A 23214-nucleotide genomic window follows, 5' to 3' on the forward strand; every position below is an offset into this window, starting at 1 on the left:
GGAGCTTAGATTTGATGCGAGGTAGGCTAGTGGTGTTCCCATAAACTTGTAAGAATCTAAAAACCTAATACGAGTTATAGGTTTTGTGAATATCATTTTTGAAAATGAAATATACTTTTGACTTGTGTTTGTTATAGGCAGAAATATTCCCTGGTGTTTTTGAAAGTTCATTTATAAATAGATGTGTATCATAGTTGGCGCTGTTGTGAAGAAAGACTGGAATAAAAGAAGGTAATTTATAATTAAGATTACAACAGGAATGAGCGGGACCTCTATATTTACCAGTAAGATGACAATGGTCTCTAACTTTAGACTCCTTAATTTCCCCCTCACAAATATGGCAGATATTGTTCATTCTAAATTCTAATTTTTCTTCTTTGGTTAATTTCATCGGTTCATTTGTTTCTTTCATTAATTTAGTGAGTCTTATACAATCCTTTTCTAATCGTTTTACAAACTCTTGTGAAGCATTTTTTCCACGATAATGTTCAAGTTTGTTATACTTTTCTCCAACAGATGATTTGATATAATAACAGAAACCACAAGGAATATGTTTTTGATATTTATTTGTATATGGTTCTTTTGGATTAGGAGAAGCAGTATTTATCTTTTTAAGGATACATTCAAAATCAGCGTATATCACAAATGGGTGCATGATAGATTTATTATAATCTTCAAAATAAATCTTTTCACCAGGTTTAGGCATTGTTATTACAGCTGATTTATGATTACTACAATATTTTGAATGTTGTTCTAATCGTTCTTTTGTATGAAATGAATTAAGACATCGCTTGCAAGGATATATTTTGTTTGCTGTTCTGAATACCTGAGAAGAGATTAATCTTGATAAATTATTGATGTATGTGTAATGTGAATTCTTTCCAACACTAAAATATAAAAGGTCAATGTGTGTTTCTTCATTTTTATAGTTGTTTGAAATTTTTAATATTTGAATTTTGTTTGTATCCGTTTAATCCATATACATTAATAGAAAGATTATTCTTTTTCTCAAATTTAGGAATATCTGTTAATGGCATTGGGAATTTAAAATCTTTAATGTCCAAGGTATTCTCATATTTCATATATTGTTTTACTCTTTCTGAATTACATTTTGGTGGATGTAAGTGAGCAAGAACAGACCAGAGAAAACATTTATTATCATTGTTCTTAATATTAACAACTGCCTTCTTTAGTTTTATTTCTTTTGGTAATTCAATATAAGAAGAAGCTTTAAGAGGGTTTGATTTTAGAATGTGTATATCTAAAAAGATGATTTTTTTAATATTGAATCCACTTCCTACCACTGTATTATCAACATCCTCCTCTTGTCTTGATAGTTCTTCATAAACCCCACTATTCAAAAAATCTTGAAATGATGTTATAAAATGAAGATCTGTTCTCATATAAGGAGTTTGTTCTTCATCTTGTCTTTTTCATATTCATTTTCACTCCCATATAAAAACTTTAAAGTTTTTATTTCTTTTAATGTCTTTTTTAATAAATTTTTCAACATCGGGTTTCACTATTTCAATTGATTCAGCTATTGATGATGGACCGGGTTCTCCAAATTGAAAAATCCTTATTTTTATATGCCGCTTTAAATGCCTCATCAGTGTTTTTAATATAATAGTCTCCTTTACTTTAAACTCATTTTTCTTGTGTTTTTGTGATTGAAGATGTTGATTATAACTACTCTTCAAAACATCCTTTGAACAGATATCACAATGTTTTCTTTCCAACTCAAGAGGAGATATTTGATGAAATAGATTAAATGTGTGTTTGTTGGTTCGGAGGTGTTTTCTATAATGTTTATATTCGTGATTACAAACATCGCAGTACGTTGTATTCACCATATTTATAGAATAAAACTTTGCTTAAACTAAAATTTTCTTGATGAAAATTTCGTTTAATTTATAGGTGAATCTGTGCTTAAAAACATTTTATCCTCCAACTTTTTCACTTAATAAATACAATGTTTCAAGACACAAAAGACAAGTTCCAATCAATCTCTTCATCTGTTAAAGATACTGAGAAATATGTCAAGGATGTAAAATTGAACAAAGATAAATATAACAACTATTGGATAAAAACTATTATGGTAAATAATATGAGTTCTTCAATTTCCTTCAGTGGAAGGGCTTTTAGTATACCTGGTAGAACATCAATTAAAGTATCTCTAACAAAAGTTTCTCCTCTCCTTCTAGTAATATATTCAAAACTAGAAAAAGCAATGAAACAAGAAAAAGTATCAAAGAACAAAACCTTATGGATAAAGCTTTAGAAAGAAAAGATAAGACCATCTGTAATATGCAAGGAGAAATTTGTATTTTTTTCAACAACCCTAAAGATGTAAATCTTGATGAAATAAAGGATGTTAATATATCAGGTGAAATGACATTTCGTTCAATAGTAGTTAACGATAATTTTTAAAATTACCTTTAATATAAAAAATGTTGTCGTTGAATCTGATAATGAAAAAAAGTATATCGATATCGATGGTAATATACAACTGAAAGTATAGATGAATTTCAGTTTAAGTAAAGTTTTACTTTATAAATATGCTAGACTTTCCTGATTCTCCATATGACAAATTTGAGAATTGTCCTGCGTGTGAAAGACAGGGATTAAACACAGAGTCAAAAGCCTATAAACAATGTATATTCTGTGATTATCTTCTAATTAATGATAATAAAAAATATAAAAAGGAAAATAATTCTTTTAGATTTACACCAAAAATGAATTACTTTACAAGATTGATTAGAGGAATGAATGTAAAGTATGAGGATGATAACACACCTTTCCTTACAAGGGAAGAAACTGAACGTATAAGAGAAATGTTCAAAGGATTGTTGTTGTATATTATTCATGGATGTAATTTTCAGGGAAATATCAACACAAGATATTGTATAAATAAAATAATGGATTATCTTGAAATTAAACCTGAACTTAGGATAAAATATAGAGTTTCTAAAAAAGCCAATAATAAATTAAATAACCTGTTTTTCAAATATATAAATGAATGATTTTTTACCTATTTGGGAAAATAAGATAAAATTTAACAACCATAAAAATCTCCCAAATTCATTAAGATGTCTCATAGTTGGTTCAAGTGGATGTGGAAAAACCTGCTTACTTTTAAAAATGCTCCTCACTCCCAACTTTTAGATTATGATAATTTAATAATTTTCACAAAGTCGAGTTTTCAACCAGAGTATCAACTACTCTCACAAGGTTTTAATGCTGGTCTTCAAAAGAAGATATAATAGGTTTATTTAAACGTCAAAAAAAACCTAAATGATTATAACATTGAAGATATAATTCAACTATTATGTGATACACAGAGATGTAAAAAGAAATCAAATCTTATAACTTGTATTCTTAGTGATAATATGGATGATATACCATCTCCTCAAGATTTGGATAAATCAAAAAAGAACCTCGTTATCTTTGATGATTTTGTTAATGAGAGAAACCAAACGGTAATGGACAGCTACTACACAAGAGGGAGACATTCTTCTTGTAATTGTATTTATCTTAGTCAATCGTACTTTCAGCTTCCTCGTCTCCATCAGAAACAATGCTAATACTTTTATTTTATTCAAGTTAAATTCAATAGATATAAACAATTTTTGGAGAGACAATTGTTCTACATTATGTAGTAAAAGGAATTTGGGGATTACATGAAACACACGACTGAAAAATATAAATATATTGTTGTGAAACAAGATGAGATATTAAATGATATTTTTCAATAAATAAATGGATGCGAACGAAAGAGCAAGAAGATTTAGGGAACATCAAGAGTTGGTTTCAAAAGTTGTAAAACAACAGGAAGACATAAAGAAGAAACGCAGACAGAAACTAACGGGCGAAGAAGCATTTGAAAGAAAACAAGAGAAATTTTTTAAACCACTTTTTAAAAACTTCCCAAGAAAAAATGAAAGATGTTTCCACAGTTCCCACAGTAGAATATACTCCTAGAAAGCTTCAAATGTTAAAAGATTTCAGTCAAATGACGGAGGAAGAATTAGAGCATTTAGGAGAATTAGAATATGATGATGAAGGTTTATTTCAACAACTGGAAGAGATTAATCAACCCCCTGATTATATTGTGAATGCTGTTCAAAACAATGAATATTCAGCGGATTCAAAAACCAAAGCAGGACTCATTCCAACAGAACAACCAGCAATATTTCATCTTGTTAAAGAAAAGGTATTGATATTTAATGATGAATTAAGGTTCTTAAGTTCTGCTCAACCCCCTGTTAAACTAACTCCGAGATTAATGTTTCTTCTCACAAAAGATGGAAGACAAGGTTCAACTGTGAGGATGAATCAAAGTATATTGATAAACCATTGGATATGGAAAATAATGATGATAGAGTATATATTGATTTGCTGAACACTCTAAATTATAAGGTTATTCTTTCTGGTAAAAGTAGGAAGAATGAGAAGGAGAAACACATTATTCAGGCTTTAAGTATCCTTGGTTCAGGTGTTAGTTTTCTTCCAAATGACCCATCGCAATTAGTTAATAGACTGTTATTGTTGTTAGGCAGTCAGAAGGCTGGAAATAACAATTGTTTTAATGAAGCATCAGCCATTTTAGACCAGTTGATGAACATGAAAATAATTAATAAATCTCAATATAAAGACATTTTAACTCATATTAAATAAGATGAGAAGCACAATCCTGAGTTTTAATTTCACAACAAGCGACCACACATCTTCATTCCCATACCCACTACAACTTGACACAACAAAAGAATATGAGGCATCTTTATTGTCCATGGAGACTTATAATACCTTATTTACTATTACTTGCAAAAACGTCAAGTTTAGTTATAATCCGGGAAGTGCATACAAACGATAACAGTCTCACCCGAGCATACGAGATTTCTCAAATATCTTCCGAAATTGCTCGTCTTATGAAAGAACAGGGTGATGAACCAAAAAATATTGTTATAGACATTCAAAAACATACTTCAAAATCAACGATTAAAGTTAAAAATAACTACAAGGTTGATTTCACAATTGATAATTCATTTAGAGAGTTATTAGGTTTCTCCTCAAAAAAGATTGAAACTAATGGGACGTTTTACAGTGATAATGTCATTCAAATATCCTCAGGAATAAATTCGGTGTTAATTCACTGTGATTTGATTGATGGTGCTTATAATGATGGAAAAAAACAAATACAATATTTTCATTCAGTGCATACTCAACCCCAATTGGTTATAAATTTAATATGGAACCTAAAAATTTGGTTTATCTACCTGTGTCAGGAAAAACCATACACAGAGTAAATTTTAGGATAACCGACCAAGATAATCGTGTGATTTCTTTTAATGGAGAAGTTATATCCATCAGAATTCACCTACGTGAAGTTTTTCAATAAATAAATACGATGGTTATTGTGAGGAAGCACGAGTTGGGAAAATATAAAATAATTACAGGGATGGGATGTTCCTTTCCCGTACTACAAGGAGTGAAGGTATGTATCTTGGTAGAGGATACTATAAACCTAAGAGACAAAGGGGTGTTGGACATCAATTTAGAGGAGATGGGATAATTGATACTCTCATGGGTATTGGTTCAACTATTCTTAAACATAAAGACCTAATTGGTTCAACTGCTTCTGCTGTGGGAAATGTAGCAGGTGCTGTAAAGAGTATAAAAAGATGCTCAGAAGGAATCTCATAAATTACAAGCAATAAAAAGAAATTAAGAAAGGCAAAACTCAGTTGTCCCCCAAGAACGACAGAAAATAATTCAAATACTTGGATCAGGGTTTCAAAAGTTTTAACATCTTTTTCCTAAATAAATACAAGTATGGAAGCAATTGATAGTATCTATGATTTGGATGATACTATTATCATCTCAAACTCCACTAAAAAGAAGATTACTTCAAGGTAAATGCAATAACTGGAACAGACTGGAATACAAATGGTACAAAAAGTTTTGAAATAAATAATCAACAAACCTATTTGAATCTCTCCGAAAGTTTCTTGTTGTGTAAATTTAAATTCACTAAGGCTGGGAATAACACAAACGCTACACTTGTAAATGATTTCTTCTGGAAAATGTTTGATAGTGTGCGATTGTATATTGGAACACAAGAAGTTGAAGCGGTTGATTATGTCTCTGCTGTATCTGAAATGATGAAATTTACACTCTATACATTCAGTGATAGAATGGGAAAGGGGTCTGTCGAAGGTTTTATTCCTGATATGTCAACGGGAACAAACACAGACCCTGGATATATTCAAAGGAAAGGAATGTATAATGATGATACAAAAGCAGAAAATAGTTTTACTGTGGCAGTTCCTCTTAAGGTATATTTGGATTTTGTGATTATGATAAAGTTCTGTATGGTCTTAAAATTAGATTTCAACTACAAAGGAATGATAATGAAAATAGATTGCTTTTGGTGTTGGTAATGCTTTTGGTGATCAGAATAAATTTGTAATTGAGGAGATGAGTTGGTATATCAGTGAATATACTCCCTAATCTTAAAACAGAAGAGATGTTGAATCGAAGACTTAACTCAAAGAGACCACTCAGTGTATCATACCTCAAAAGAAGATGTCAACACGTTAAACTCAATCAAACTACTTACACGTGGAATTTGGGTGTTCTGGAAGGAAAGCCAATGATATCTGTGGATCATTTTAAAAAGCCAGATGGTGATACTGCGACTGATAAGAATAATGCATTGAGTGATAATGCTAAGGTGAAACAACTTCGCGTTTCTCTAGATGGAACATTTTATCCACGAGATAGATTGGGAATTAATTGGGAAAAATGATTTTGCTGAAGCATACAAGTCTTACCAAAAGGTGTGTGAAAGTAATGGAAATAAAGAACCTATTTTGGATATGACAGCATTTAAAAGTTTGTATACAATCTATACGTTTGACCTGAGCGCTCAAAAAGAAACTATAAAGTCTAATCGAGTGGATACTTCCCTATACATTGAAAGAGGAGAGAGTGAAGAAGTTGATACATATTGTTTGCTTTTGGAAGAAACAGAATTGCAGATTAATACAGATAATGGTGTGATGATTAGTCTCACATAATTTTTTGTTAAATAAATGAGTGGCAAAAAAGTACCAACTGGGGTATATGTTAATCAAATCAATCTTCATAAACTATCATCTTGTGTTCAAAATCAAAAGCCTTGTACGATTAACGTTAATACAATTCAGAGAAAAGGAGCAGTAAGAATTGATGTTTTGCTCACAAGAGAACAGGTTAAAATCTTGAATGACACTGGCTCACTTAAAATTAAAATGACAAAACCAATGTTGAAAAAATATTCAATAAGAGAGACGAGTGGAGGATTTCTCCCATTTCTAATTCCTTTATTTGCTGGTTTAAGTGCGGTTGGAGCATTGACGGGTGGTATTTCAACAGCGGTCAAAACTGCCAACGAAAGGAAGGCTCAACTCCAGGCTCAAAATAATTGGAAAGACATAACAAAGAGTTGGAGAAACAAATTAGTGGAAGTGGTGTAATTGTAGATTTTGCTGAAAAACTTGAAGGTCTGCCTGATAAAGCGAGATTGTTAGTTGGAGATATGCTTTCTTCTATAGCACAAGCAGGTGTAAAATTAACGAAAAGAGGTAATGGATTATATCTTTCTAATAAATAAATGAGCATTGATGAGTGGTTGAAAGAATTTGGAAAGAATACAACATCAAATTTACAACTTGCCAAATATTGTAAGAAATTAAAAATTCATAATGTGGTTATTTGTATGAGAGATGAATTAACAAATGTGTCGAAACATACAAAGAATATTATTATGAACTTAGAAGATAATGATGGGAAGGGTTCTCATTGGGTTTGTATTTTTAATAGTCAAGACAAATATTATTTTGATAGTTTTGGTCTTCCACCACCTGTTGAAGTCATAAAATTCTTACAGAATGGTGTTTATCAAACATTTCAAGTCCAAGAATTAAATTCCAAGTGTTGTGGTCAATTATGTCTATATGTGTTATTTCAACTCAACAAAAATAAAAAATTTTATGATATTATTTTTAATCTAATATAAATGACTTATGTTGGTAAAGATGGTTCTATCTTTGGTGTATCTCAAGAACTGGATATTGATTTATCAAATTATTACACAAAGGCACAGGCTGAACGATATAAATATAATATAAACAAAAATATTAACATGAAAAATGCTTATAAATTAAAAAATTATCCAAGCCCGACTGACGCGAATGACTTGGTGAGATTAAGCGATTTATCACAATATATATACTTAAATAAAACGGGCTGTGTATTCTAAAGATACAGAAGTGTTGATATTATCTCCAGGTCATACAGAATTCACAGTTCGAATTAAAATAAATTTTTATAAAGAAGGGCGTATCGTTTGTATGAGAATAGAACAATGGGGGTATGATATGAATGATTTAGGGTATAATTGGTCATTTAAAATTAACCTCGAAGACCTGGAACAATTAAATCAGTCTCGTAAGGAAGAATATTATCCACTTGGTATCGAGAATGAGTTTTGTGGGTCCACGATTAGTAAACAACAAATAAAAGAATTTAATAAGGGTAAATATAATAATGGTTTTGCCCTTGTTTATCTCATGAAAACAGAAAAAACAGGATTATATATAATAAGTAAGGAAATACAAAATGATTTAACTATGGGAAGATGGGGAGGTGTTTCGTGCCATAATATTATTCTAACATATATTTCTAATACATAAATGACAGCAAGAAGGCTTCAAGAAAATTATCATTTCTGTGTCCAAGCATACCTTCAAGAAAAGGGTATTCGGTATTTTAATAAATATGTTCTACAACATAAGAATGAGGTATTTTCAATAAAAGATTGGCATTATGCTGATGTTGATAAACCAACAACTTTAGATTTAATTAGAATGTTAAATAATGAAAAAATTATAAGGTTAAGAAAAAGGTAAGGCTCTTTTAGAAATTCAAAAGAAATTTTTATTGGTATCCTGTTGTAAAAAATTATTTTGGATACAGGAATAACAAGAAATCCTGATGAATATATGTATAATATTCTATGGGGTGTAAACGATTCAAGTATAGTAAGGGATGAGGAAGGAGTTGAAGAAGAGAGGGAAGAGGAGGAAAAGGAGAAGGAGGAGAGAGAGAAGGAGGAAAGAGAGAATAGAGAGAATGAGGAAAGAGAGAAGAGAGAGAGGGAGAAGAAAGAGAAGGAGGAAGAAGAGAAGAGAGAGAGGGAGGAGAGGGAGGAAAGAAAGCGAGACAAAATAAATATCAAAATATGGAAATCAGTGAGATTCACAAAAGATTAGGGGTATTACAGAAAATAACTCAACCCACCGAGGAGGAAAACAAAGAATTGACAAGTCTATTTGCAATATTTTCTTCAAGACTATTGACATCGTCAAGCTATTCATTTTAATTCAAGTTTTTTCTTAAATAAATGGAGGAGAGAGTGAAGGCATTTCTTAGGATTCTTTATGTTTTAAAAATTAAGATTCAAATGTGCATGTTGGAAACTAAAAAGGTTTTTGCACTCTGCAGGACTTTTTCACATAAATAAATGAGTTATTGTCTCAAATGTAAAAAGAAAACTAATACTAAAAATATTTCATATATTAAAAGTAAAAATAACAGGGTTATCCAAAAAGGTATATGTTCGTGTGTGGTTCAAAAAAAATCAATTTATCTCCAAACACAAACTCGGAGGAGATATACAAAAGTTTTTATCAGGAAGTAAATTTACAACTACTGGAATACCAGGGGAATTACATCTTCCAGGGTATTCTTTCTGTGGTCCAGGCACAAACTTGGATAAAAGATTAGATGAGGCAGACAATCCTAAATCCTGGAGTAAACCAATCAATAGAGTTGATGAAGTGTGCATGAGACACGATATTGATTATGGGAATACCACAACGTTGGAAGAAAAGCATGAAGCCGATAGAGAAATGTTATATAATTTGTCTCTGATACAAAATCCAACCTTGAGAGAAAAAGTTGATAGGTTCATCGTGAAGAAGATGATTAGTGCTAAATTGAAACTTGGACTTGGAAATTCAAAAAACTCATAGGCTCTAATGATGCCATTAAGACTGAAGAGTGAGTTATTTTCCAAAAAGAATGAAAAGGTTATTGGTAAGTTTAAGGATGAGTTGGGTGGAAAAGTAATGAGTGAGTTTATTGGATTGAGAGCAAAGGCATATGCTTATAAGTATGGTGAACAGATTGATAAGAGGTTAAAGGGAATAAAGAAATATGTAATAAAGAAATCAATAACTTTTAGAAATTATTATAATTGTTTGATGAATAAGAAAGAAGAATATAGGAAAATGAATACAATAAGAAGTTATAAACATAACATATATAGTGAAGAAGTAAATAAAAAGGCATTAGGAGCCTTTGATGATAAGAGATTTATTTTAGATAATGGAATAGATTGTGTTCCATATGGATATTGTATGATAGAGTGTATAAAATAGATTATGTTTTAACGATGGGAAGATGGGTTAGGGTTTTACAAGGGCTACCGCCGCGTTTTTTCACAATATATAAATGGTTAAACCAAGTATTAATCAAACTAAAGAGTGGAGAAAATCTCAGTCTTGGTATATAAATGGAAAACATAATGAATGTGAAAAATATCAAATAAGTCTTATTGAAAAAATAACTAAAACAAAGGTAAATAAAACAAATAAGCGAATTAATTTAAAAACTAGTAAGTTAGAGGATGTAAAGAAAAAAATGAATATCCTTGAATGGACTGAAAACTTTGATGGTTATCAATTGAACAATGAAAAAACAATTTACTATAATCTCAAAATGATATGTGGCTCAGGAGGTGGTCAAACAAGAGCATTAAGAGAAGTTTATCATTTTGTAATGGCACAAAGGGGTATCTTAAAAAATATAAAGATTCAAATGTTTTGTTTGTCAATATTTTAGATGGGGATTATTGTGCAAAGAAAATTAAACTACTGAAGGAATTTGAGAATGAACAAATCTTTATAGGTTCAATGAGTGAGCTGTTCAACCCCAGGTGTTCAATTCAATGAGGTTCAACCTCCAAGTTAAAAGGGAGACAAATAAATATACCTTGGGATAAAAGGGGGGTATATTTTTAGGGAAAAAAAATATAAATCGCTGAAAATCCCCCATTCATTTACATGGGGAAAAGTGAGCCAGATTCAGTATTCTTACCCTACTTATATATATATATATATATATATGTGTAAATATATATATATATATATATATATATATCTATATATATATATATATATATATATATATATATATATATATATATATATATACATATATATAAAGACAGTTTTTTTTACCATTTTTCCATATATACATATATATATAAAGACAGTTACAGCCATTTTTCCCTGCTGTGCAGGGGTTTGGCTTTTTCTTGAGGCAATGTTTTATGGCCGGATGCCCTTCCTGACGCCAACCCTGGTCACCTCTTACGACACACAGGGATATGGTACACCTATTCTAACCGGGGCATACACCGGGACCAGTACACTCGCACTCATTTCGCCGACCTCGGAAGGATGACAGGCTGAGTCAACCCCCTGGTGTTAATTCAGCAGCCAACGGGGCTTGAACTCAGGACCCTGGGATCCCAAGCCACCACCCTAACCACTAAGCCAACACCAGGCTATATATACATATATATATATATACATATATATATATATATATATATATATATATATATCTATATATATATATATATATATATATATATATATATATATATATATATATATATATATATATATATATATATATATATATATATATATATATATATATATATATATATATATAGTTACGGTTGTGGAAATTCACAGAACACCATTCAGGTTTCCCAGAGAACAGTTATGTCGATAAGTGTGTGTTCAGAATAGATTTCCCCACCGATGTTTAACGGGCAATTATTCGTGTAACCGGGCTGTGAATCTTCAGTTTGCCGTTATTCTTTTGCTGTCTTTATTTTGGACAACCACCTCCTCCAAAACAACAACCACCACCTTCACCACAACTGCATCTCGTCACCACCTCCTCCAAAACGACAACCACAACCACCTTCTCCACAACCTCCTTTTCCACAACCGCATCTCAACAACCACGCCATCCCCACCACAACGCCAAGCACACCACTACTTCAACAAACCACAAACGGCCTCCCCAACGAATAACACCACGCCAGCCAACGGTTAAAACAACAAGGTGCTCCGAAGAGAGAAAACCCGATAACGCGTGGGATTTCCCCTCCCCATTCCCACACGCCGGGAGGGAGGAGGGGTGGATCAAGCCAAGGTTCAAAGGTGAAGTAAGGGAAGGCGCTCATTTTGGGTGGAAAGAGCCCACTGCGACCCTCCCCTTGGGGGCAACAACAACTAAGCCCAGCCGAGCTCTGCTGGAATTTTGCTCCGCGCGCCGGGAAGGGAGGGCGAGGCTCCGTGACAATAAAAGGGCGCGCTGAACGCGAGTGTTGTTGTTGAGGAGAGGGTCGCCAGGAGTCTGTCGGGGTTCGGAGTGATGTCAGTCATTCGGGAGTCGGTCTGAGAGTCGTGGAAGTTGTGGAGGTCTGGGAGCAGAGTGGAAAGAGATCTCTGCTTGGTCTCTGCTTGGCCTCTCTCTTTGGTGGAAAGAGATCTCTGCTTGGTCTCTGCTTGGTCTCTCTCTTTGGTCGACGGAAGCGCCGGTGGAGCCGGAGAGGAGTCGCCAGCCGGATCGCCGTTGAAGGCACGGGTGGAGTCCAGTGGAGTGCAGGCAGGGCCACCGAGGGTCACCGAACCCGAACCCATCGAGTCATCTCCAGGGCGAGAAGGTAGCCAGCCCGGCCTCTCGGAGCTTTTGCGGTCTCCACGGCTCCGTGAACTAGAAAGACCCATGAGGTCCAGTTCTTGCCCTTTCCTTTCCTGGGGTTTTTCTTTGAATGAATGTTGTGGCACTGTGTCTGTCAAGTAGTAAACTGTTAAGTGCATGTGTGTAGATAATAGCACGGTTGTAGTTCTTTTGTCGCGTTTTTGTTTATTGCTTATTGCATGCGTGTTTGCCTTGCCTGATTGCATACGTGCATGCCTGCATACGTGCTTTGTAAATAAATGTCCTTGTGTGAATGTTGACCTGTTCGTTGCATCCTTTCCCTTAATTGAGCTGCCATAATTAAGTTCAGAATATAGTTGGTTCTTAATAGCCGATAAAGTAATCGGATCCAGCGGGGCTTGGCGATATACACCGCTCGGCAAATCGCAAACAGAGCGAGCTGCTTAGCGGCTCATTTCCAAGCAGGTCCCGTCGAGGTGTAAATCCCCGGCATTCTGTCTGCACGCATAATTAGGTAAATCGCCAATTCGGCGATTGGACCCTGTCGCGCGCGGACAGAATAGTTGGCTGATTTTCGGTGTGATTAAAGATACACCCGAAGCTGGATTTCGGCGTTGATCCGAAAGCTGCGACTGAGATTGCCTGTTCGGTGGGTGAGAGCGGCCGCCATTGTCTAAAAGCGGTCGCTCGCACGCTGACAGGCGGGAAAACTATAACAAAATATATATATATATATGTATATATATATATATATATATATATATATATGTATATGTATATATACACACACACACACACACACACACACAGACACACACACACACACACACACACACATATATATATATATATATATATATATATATATATATATATATATATATATATATATATATATTGTTACGGTTGTGGAAATTCAAAGAACACCATTCAGGTATCCCAGAGATCAGTTTTGTCGATAAGTCTATGTTCAGATAGATTTCCCCACCGAGGTCTAAATGGTATTATTCGTGTAACCTGGCTGTGATCTTTGCGGTCGTGTTTTTCTTTTGCTATCTTTATTTTGGACCAACCGCCTCTCAACTACAGCCACCTTCTCCACAACCGACTTCACAACAGCCACCTTCTCCACAACCGCCTTCACAACAACCACCTTAACCACAACCACCCAACCACACCACCATCACGACCACCACAAAACACCAGCACGCCACCATTACGACAACCACAACCACCACTGCGTTTCCACCTCAACACACGGTTGCCAGAAGCCTGGCATTCTTCGAGGGAGAACAGACAACGGCCCCCCGCCCACCCCCCCAACGAATAACAACTCCGCCGGCCAACGCAGGAGACTCCCAAGCCTGCGAGTGGATTCTCAACACGTGCAGGAGAAAAACAAGAAGCAATAACGAATGCGGTGCAGCGGGGAGGGAACGGCCCCGATTGAGCGGGAAAACGGCTTCTTCTGGAAGTTTCCCTCATGCGCGGGGAAAGGGAGGGGGCGAGGGGGAGGGGCTATAAAAGACGTGCTGAGGAGAAACGCGCTCTCTCTCCCTATGGATCGCGCTCTCTGTGTGGTTGTGAAGAAGCTCTCTCTCTCTCTCTCTCTCTCTGGGTCTGCCCTGACGAGGTCGGAGGTCGGAGGTCCGAGACGCCAGCAGAGGTCGTTGTCTTGACGAGGTCGGAGACGCCAGCAGAGGTCTGTCGTGACGAGGTCGGAGGCGCCGAGACGCCAGCAGAGGTCTGTCGTGACGAGGTCGGAGGCGCCGAGATGCCAGCAGCGGTCTGTCATGACGAGGTCGGAGGCGCCGAGACGCCAGCAGAGGTCTGTCGTGACGAGGTCGGGAGAAGGAGGACGGGGCCCCGAGGATTCACCACACGGTCACGTTTTCCTTCCTTCTCTTTCTTTTCGGGGTTTTTGTATGAGAGATGTGGCGCCGTGTCCTTAAGTAAACCTGTTTAAGTAATTGTACATAATAAATAGACCAACGGTTGTAGTTATTCTTGTCGTGCTTTTATTGATAGCATTGCTTTTCTTTGTCTTGCATAAATGCATGCGTGTTTGCCTCGCCTAATTGTATACGTGCATGCCTGCATACGTGCTATAATAATAAATGTCCTTTTGTGAATGTTTACCCGTTCGTTGCGTCCTTTCCCTCGATTGAACCGCCATTATTAAGTTCGGAACATAGTTGGTTCTTAATCACCGATAAAAGTAATCAGATCCGGCGGGGCTTGGCGATATACACCGCTCGGCAAATCACAAACGGAGCGAGCTGCTTAGCGGTTCCTTTCCAAGCAGGTCCCGTCGAGGTGTAAATCCCCGGCATTCTGTCTGCGCGCATAATTAGGTAAATCGACAATTCGGCGATCGGACCCTGTCGCGCGCGGACAGAATAGTTGGCTGATTTTCGGTGTGATTAAAGATACACCCGTAGCTGGATTTCGCCGTTGATCCGAGAGCTACAACTAGGTTTTCCCGTTCGGTGGGCGAGAGCGGCCGCCATTGGCTACGCCGCCGACGGGCGGGAAACCACAACAATATATATAATTGTTGTGACTTCCATTATCTTTCCTCATTTATACATATCTATACTAATAAATGTCAGTGTGTGTGTGTGTGTGTGTGTGTGTGTGTGTGTGTGTGTGTGTGTGTGTGTGATGATATGCCAGTGTGTGTGTGTGTGTGTGTGTGTGTGTGTGTGTGTGTGTGTGTGTGTGTGTGTGTGTGTGTGTGATATGCCAGTGTGTGTGTGTGATATGCCAGTGTGTGTGTGATATGCCAGTGTGTGTGTGCGTGTGTTTCTCCTCCATAACTCCAAAACCGTGAAACCTTGCAGCCTGAAACTTTGCACGCATATTAATAAAACTCCAAGGAAGTGCATGACTGAAAATTGGGTGTTTGGGTTCATTGAAACACCACTTTTAAGGATAATTTATGGCCTTAATTAATTATATCCTTTATCCGACGCATCCTCTGTAACCGCTCTCTCTGGGGCCTTAAGGCGTTTCCTGCGTAACCTCGCTGGGGTCTGAAGCCGCCATGTTTTTTGGGCTGCTCAACTATGCCTTAACTTGGAATAGGCCGCAACGATTTCTTAACGATAAAGTTTTTTTTTTCTACTTTTCTCACTCATATCGTTGAATACCTGTTCATCATAGCTACAAATTGCTGGGTACATTCCAAGGTTTATAAATGCCCGGAGACGTCAGCGTTCGTGGCTTTATTTCATTTCCGCACACGCGATAACGAGAATCTCTTAAACAAAGCTGAATTACAAAATTTAAACTCGAGAATCGAACTTAGAAGCAGATACGACTCCTCGAAAAAGTGCTCATTTGTCCAGTTCGGACATATTTGACATTTCGGATGTCTCCGGGGGGTGTATGTTATATATGAAGGTTCGGTGATTGCTAATCACATGTTAAGCGAGCCGTTTCTTATCAAGCGTTTCATTGGAGTGCTCTACAATATTCGCACTGTCAGTGAATACTGTATGTCAATTGACTTGAACAAACTCACGTGCAATGCTGGCCACATCTTTTCTGCGGTGAAACATGTGGCGCTGGCTCGCTGAAAATGTGAAATTTTATTTTCCATGACATTTTCCCTTTTTGTTTTTCCATTATATGACCCATCACTTTCACATCGATACACATTTTAAAATTTTTTTAAAGGTACACATTTCTCATCGTCCAAGCTACGCGATGGCGGGTGGTCGCTCGGGTGGTGCCTCCCCGGCTGAAAATGTTGTGCGATTTCATTTTTAGACATCGCTTGATTTAACTTTTTGTACGATGTGTTTTCATTATCTCCCTGTCACCATGACATTCATACATAAAATGAAAAAACGCTTCATCGACGTCGTGATCGGAGTTCCTCCATGTTGGTTCAAGCAGTGAAAAGCGTTGGCTGACATTTTATGTTCTCTTTGGATTGTTATATCTTTGAATTTCATTTTGTTACTTTTTCACTTGAATTCCACATTTAAAGAATTATATTTCAAAGGAAAGACTGAGATTCTGCTTTTTGTGTGCTTTATCCATGCGGAACTTCATACGGAACTTGGAACAGGCCATGTTTGCCACACAGGATTGGAGGATGCTCACCTGGTGATTTAACAAGACCAGCAGGACACCAACCATTACCATTTACATGTGAAAAAAAAATTTAACTGATATAACGCTTTAATGGAGTCTGGTACATATGACGTCAATAATTAATGCTCGGGTAACACATTACCTTGGTATAGCGAGGATGGAGGTGCAGACGCACGGCAACAATAGCTTTTAACTTTTAACCTCAGCAGCATACGAGCCATCACGTTTTCCTTTGTCATCGCGGCTGTTTCTAAAGCAGTTGGTTATCTTAATTTGATCCGGATTTGCTTTACAAATGTTGTGGAGTTTCTCTTTGTGAGCTTCAAAGCTGATAACACCCGATTTCCGAGCCGTTCGCCGTATTAACATATCTTTTATAAATTGCAGAGCCAATTTTTTTTTCCCATCACACAACAAGTGGCAGCTGTTTATAAATAATAATGTTTACATGCATCTTGAAATGTCCATAATGCAACGTTGTTTTTTTTAATCATTTATTGAAATTCCCCAAAACAAGGGTTAAAGCTACTCAAGGTTTTTGGGTTGTTTGCAGTAATTACTGCAGTAGGTAATCACATTGACTCCAATCTACTGATGCCAATACACAGACACTTAGCCGATATCAGCAGTTTGTGTGTGTGTGTGTGTGTGTGTGTGTGTGTGTGTGTGTGTGTGTGTGTGTGTGTGTGTGTGTGTGTGTGTGTGTGTGTGTGTGTGTGTGTGTGTGTGTGTGTGTGTGTGTGTGTGTGTGTGTGTGTGTGTGTGTGTGTGTGTGTGTTGTTCATAAAGCATAACATATTGTTACGGTTGTGGAAATTCACAGAACACCATTCAGGTTCCCCAGAGGTCAGTTATGTCGGTAAGTGTGTGTTCCAGGGTAGAATTCCCCACCGATGTACAAGGGGAATTATTCGTGTGCCGGGATGTGCATCTTCGAGTTTGCCGTTATTCTGTTCTATCTTTTCTTCCAAACAAACAGCATCTCTTCAACGACACCACTACAACCATGCTACCTCCACCACCACAACAGCATCGCAGCAACCACGTCATCCCCACCACAGCGCCAACCACGACATCTCAACCACCACGCATTCTCCACAAACACCGCCATAGGAGCCACATTTGCCAGAAGGACGACCCTCCTCTACAAACAAAGAGAACAACTCAACAACTTCCGCCCTGATATTCTGGAACGGGTAAACAGAAGTGACGGTTGGGGCGGGTCCCTCAGAACGGTGTAAGAAATAGAATGTCGGTTATCACACCAAAAGAGCCAAGCCGAACTCTCCTGGAATTTTCCCCCGCGTGCTGAGAAGGGAGGGGCGAACGCCCCGGGGCGATAAAGGGCCGCGTTGGAACGCCAAGAAGGTAGTGGGCGGTTGGCGAGTTGATGAGAGAGTCTCTCTCCTTGGTCTCCTTGGCGAGTTGGAGGCATCGTTGGAGTCGAGAGTTGTGTTGGGAGCTGGTGGAGTCCAGTCAAGTGCGGGCCGAGACATCGAGGGTCGCCCAGCGAGTCACCAAGAGGGTGGCAGGTAGCCTGCTCGGTCTCTCAGAGCCCCTGCGGTCATCCCGGCTCCGAGCAATCATAAAGGCTTACGAGCCTGGTGCTTTTCTTTCTTTCTTTCTTGGGGTTTTTGCGTGAAAGTCTGTGGCGCCTTGTCTACTAAGTCGTGAACTGACTAAGTGCATGTAGATAATAAATAGACATCGGCTGTAGGTCTTTTTGCTCATGTCTTGTCCCCTACCCCCATTCATTGCCTTGCTTGCATATGTGCATTGGAAATAAATGTTCCTTATTGTTTGAATATTCACCTGCTCGTTGCGTCCCTTCCTCCATTGAACTGCCGTAATTGCGTTCGGAATATTAGCTGGTTTTTAACACCGATATGATAATCGGGTCCAACGGGGCTTGGCGATAATAAACGCTCGGCAATCGCAAACGGAATGAGCTGCTTAAAGTGGCTCGTTTCCGTGCAGGCTCCGTTGAGGTGTAGGCTCCTGGCATTTTTGTCCACGCAAATAATTAGGTACATCAACAATTCGGCGATCGACCCTGTAGCGCGTGGACAGAAAAGTTGGCTGGCTTATGGTGTGGTTAAAAGCACACCCGTAGCTGGATTTCGGCGTTGATCCGAAAGCTGCGACTGGATTGCCACGTACGGTGGGCGCGCGCGGCCGCAATCGGGATCAAGGCGGCCGTCCGCACACCGGAGTGGCGAGAATCCACAACAATATTATCTCTGCCATCTCCTCTACCACCACCCCTCTCTTTCTTTGTCCCATCCTTGCTCTACCACCTGCCAATATAGTCCAACACTGGAATATATATATATATATATATATATATATATATATATATATATATATATATATATATATATATATATATATATACACACACACACACACACACACACACACACACACACATACACACACACACACACACACACACACACACACACACACACACACACACACACCAATGGAAAAAAGTTCCTGGCACCATAAAAAATACACAAAATGATACTGACATGTAGCCTACCAATATAATGGTCAGCCAACATGTACCTCGACTTGTTCCACAGTTTAGCCGTGAGTATTCGGAAGTTGCAAATGTATACTTTGCACTGTAATATAAGCACAAATTGCAATGCACATATACTGAGTCACATGACGGTGCTAAACATGGTACTGAGCAAATTGCAATGCAGCACAACTCAATGAACTATCCCAGCTAAGAAAAACATTTTTATTAACGTCTAAACTTTGTAAATGTGATGCCATGCTTTTCTGAAAATGAGCATTTTCATGTTATTGGCATGCTTGAGACAGGAATGCCACAAAATGTTGCGGCTAGGCGTTTTGGGATTCATTGGAACACCATACAGTCAATCTGGAGATGTTATCAACAAACTGGCAACATCAGAGACCGTCCACTATATGGGCAACCACGTGTGCCGTCACCTCGGAGGGATAACCACATCCAGTTGGTGCAACCTCGGAATCGGTTCTCGACAGCAAGTTTGACAGTTCACAAAATCCCTGGCTTGCGATCAATCAGTGCCAGAACTGTCAGGAATTGGTAACATGATTAAAATATCAGACTACGATGATGAGCAGCACATCCGATTTTGTTTCTATGTCATCGACACGCCCGCCTAGCTTGGTGTAGACAATGTCTGAGGTTCAGGAAACAAAATTGGGATGCTATCTTCTTTACAATTGAGTGAAGGTTCCATCTTGACAGTAGTGACTGCCATTGTCGCGTTTTTCGACAGGAAAAGGAACGTTACGCTGAGGCATGTGTTGTGTAGCATTCCGCACAATCTAGAACAAAGCTGGAGGTCATTAATGGCAATTCGACAAGGTAATCGGAACCGTGATCAGGTTCTCTCTCCTCACCTCCTCCCATTCCTGCAGGTTTGTGAACGTCACATCACACTTCAATAGGATAATGCACACCTTCACATTGCATGAGTGATCACCGACTTCATTGCACAATAGAACATTCCCACACTTCCTTGGCCAGCTGTTTCACCTCATCTTTCTCCCACAGAATATGTATGGGATGAAATGGGATGACGATTACACCATCTTCAAAACTAGCCGGCGACGTTGGCCCAACTGTGCTAGGCCTTGGTACAGAGCTGGAATGACATCCCTCAAGCCTTCTTCAATCATCTTGTGTCCTCAATGAGGAGCCATTGCCAAACGTGTCAACGCAAATGGTGGTCACACTAGATAATGAGCTGTTAATTGACTTTTAACTGCACCCTTCTTTGAGCCTCTGGAGACATGTCTTGCACACATATGTGTTGACATTCTCATGTCGATTTTCAAACAATAAATATTGATATGACCAAACAACGTGATGCGTTTGTTTTTATCTCTTATTTCACATAAGTGTAAATGATGCACAGGAACTTCTCTCTATAAGTGCACACGCACACACGCGCACACACGCACACACGCACACGCACACACGCACACGCACACACGCACACACACGCACACGCACACACACACACACACACACACACACACACACACACACACACACACACACACACACACACACAATCAAGCTTCCTATTCCATTTAGTGTTGGTTGTCATATAACAAAAATAAACATCAGATAAATAATAATTTCAAGCACTTCTCCTGCATATCATGAGCCTGAAGATTAAATAAGTTTTGGAAGGTGTGTGGAAGTTAAATAAACAGTTATGATCTGTAAAAGAAAAGTGAAGTGTGAAACAGAAGAGTGAAGTTACCTCTGCAAGATTGTCAAGGCGAAAGGGTGGTGGCAGCTGGCTGGTATCCATCAAAACAACATGGTAGGTGGCACGCTTAAGGGTGATTTCTACACGCAAAAAGTAACAGCCTCCTTCTTGATTTCTACAATGGTACAGAAAATATTAAGCGTTAACGAATGGCTGATTCCATAACACAATTGATGAAGGAGAATAAAAAGAGTTGTTCACCGTGATTAGAATTTTGAAAGGAAAGTATAAAGACTTGTCTGTACAAGTTTACATTTCATGGTACATGTAGCTGTATTTATATCTTGTATACTAGACAATCATGCAGCCCTTACCAGTTTAAAACGGTCTTAAAAAGTTATCAGCTATTATAATAAAACAATGTGCATAAAGCTCAACAATGTATTTTTAATAATAGTTAAATTGCAGTGCGAGACGGTTTGAATAGTTTCTCTTCGTAACCTTTTTTATTTTCATCATGTGGCTGATGAAATTTTTTGGTTGTTGTACACCAAGTCAAGGCTCATGGAAGACCGAGGATGGAACAGCAGAAAGAGAGAGGGGGAACCAACAGGAAGGCCGAGGGACAAAATACATTGGGATGGAGAAACAAAGGATGTGGGTAAGAATGAGGGACAGTGGAGGACGAAGAGGGTGGACAAGATGGATAAAGTAGCAAAATCTCAGGAAGGAAAAACTGGAAGGACCGCAGGGGGTGGGAAGAGAGGTGGATTGACGTGGGGCAGAAAAGATAATGGCCCTGGATAGGGGACGATAATTAATAAAACCCAACTCTGGCCACAAAACTGTACAAAAAAGGATGGTTTTTCAGGATTGTGGGAAGGATAAGAACAAGTCAACGTGAAAGCGAGGGTCTATGCTCTGTTCCATTCAAACTTCACCATTGAGAGATAGGACATTGCACGTGGTAAATGCTTGGAAACCTAGGTGGTGCACGTTTCTGTCTCCAATGTTGCTGATGATTTGCCTACAGGTGATGAAACCGATCTGAGGGGGGCATGTGGCATTGGGATTCTAATGTATGTGCTACTTGTGAAAGTCTGCAGCTGCAGAGGAACTCAGGTAGGCTTTGAAAGAGCAATGGGCTTACCTTGTGGAGCTTTTCTTAGTAGTTGCTTCATGAAGCTTTCTTTAGCTGGAAGAGTATGGGGGTTACTTTATATGTGTACCAGGAGGGTTACCTGGCATTGCCCAATGCTGGTCTAATCCTGTTGGCATTTTAAAGGATTTTTGTCTTTTTTTGGTGGGAGCCTAAAACACCTCCCTTCATCCACTTAGGAATGGGGTCAGGGATCAATTAATTAACATTACCGGGATGATGGTTTATAGCTGGGCTGACATTCAAACCCAGGCCAGACAGTTTTGAGGTGCGTGTGCATACCTCAAAGCCATCCTGGCAGCTCAGGTAATATCTTAATGCCCTATTAATAAGCAAACTGAAATTCCATGTTGTATTTATACATTTAAAATGCATCCCATTTGGTGTCATGTATTTTTTCTGGTTGAATGTTGAGCTTTACCTGTGTGTGGGGCTTTGCCTGCATTTGCCAGAAATGGGAGACAGCCAAATGTGCGAACATACAAATGCACCGACAGACACCACACTTCACATTTTATAACAGCTATCATTAGTCGAAGGTATAAAAGGAAGTCAGCATGGGTTTACCCAAGGTAGTTCCTGTTTAACAAATCTTTTAGAGCTCTATGAGGCAGTCTGATTGGGTGGATGAGGGAAAGGCAGTGGACATAGTATATCTAGACTTTAAGAAGGCATTTGATAAGGTACCACATCGGAGGTTGTTTGCCAAAGTGAGGGCTTGTGGGGTGGCTGGTGAGATATCTAATTGGATTGCAAATTGGCTTAGTGGGAGAAGCAAAGAGTGGCTGTGAGTGGGAGGATATTTTGCTAGGAGGATGTAAGTAGCGGGGTGCCTCACGATCAGTACTCGGACCATTACTATTCATTAACGAT

General features: G+C 38.0%; 1 protein-coding gene and 1 long non-coding RNA gene across 6 annotated transcripts in view; one reads left to right on the forward strand and one right to left on the reverse strand.

Annotated features, from left to right (window-relative positions):
• LOC147031888 (uncharacterized) overlaps window positions 1–20948 on the forward strand; it is a 143433-nt gene extending 122485 nt beyond the window's left edge. Inside the window, exons 2-3 of the long non-coding RNA XR_015054804.1 lie at window positions 20238–20379; window positions 20516–20948. This is a non-coding gene — a long non-coding RNA (uncharacterized LOC147031888). The remainder of the gene's footprint in view (window positions 1–20237; window positions 20380–20515) is intronic.
• Window positions 1–23214, reverse strand: part of VPS13D (vacuolar protein sorting 13 homolog D) — a 429405-nt gene that overhangs the window by 91548 nt on the left and 314643 nt on the right. For all 5 annotated transcript variants that reach the window (XM_085868630.1, XM_085868636.1, XM_085868641.1 and 2 more), the window contains one exon: window positions 21234–21357. In XM_085868630.1, the coding sequence (XP_085724756.1) occupies window positions 21234–21357 (124 nt within the window). The remainder of the gene's footprint in view (window positions 1–21233; window positions 21358–23214) is intronic.

The sequence above is a fragment of the Eptatretus burgeri genome, chromosome 2, assembly GCF_056783735.1.
Source record: "Eptatretus burgeri isolate ZD-2024b chromosome 2, Ebu_testis_v1, whole genome shotgun sequence".
NCBI lineage: Eukaryota > Metazoa > Chordata > Myxini > Myxiniformes > Myxinidae > Eptatretus > Eptatretus burgeri.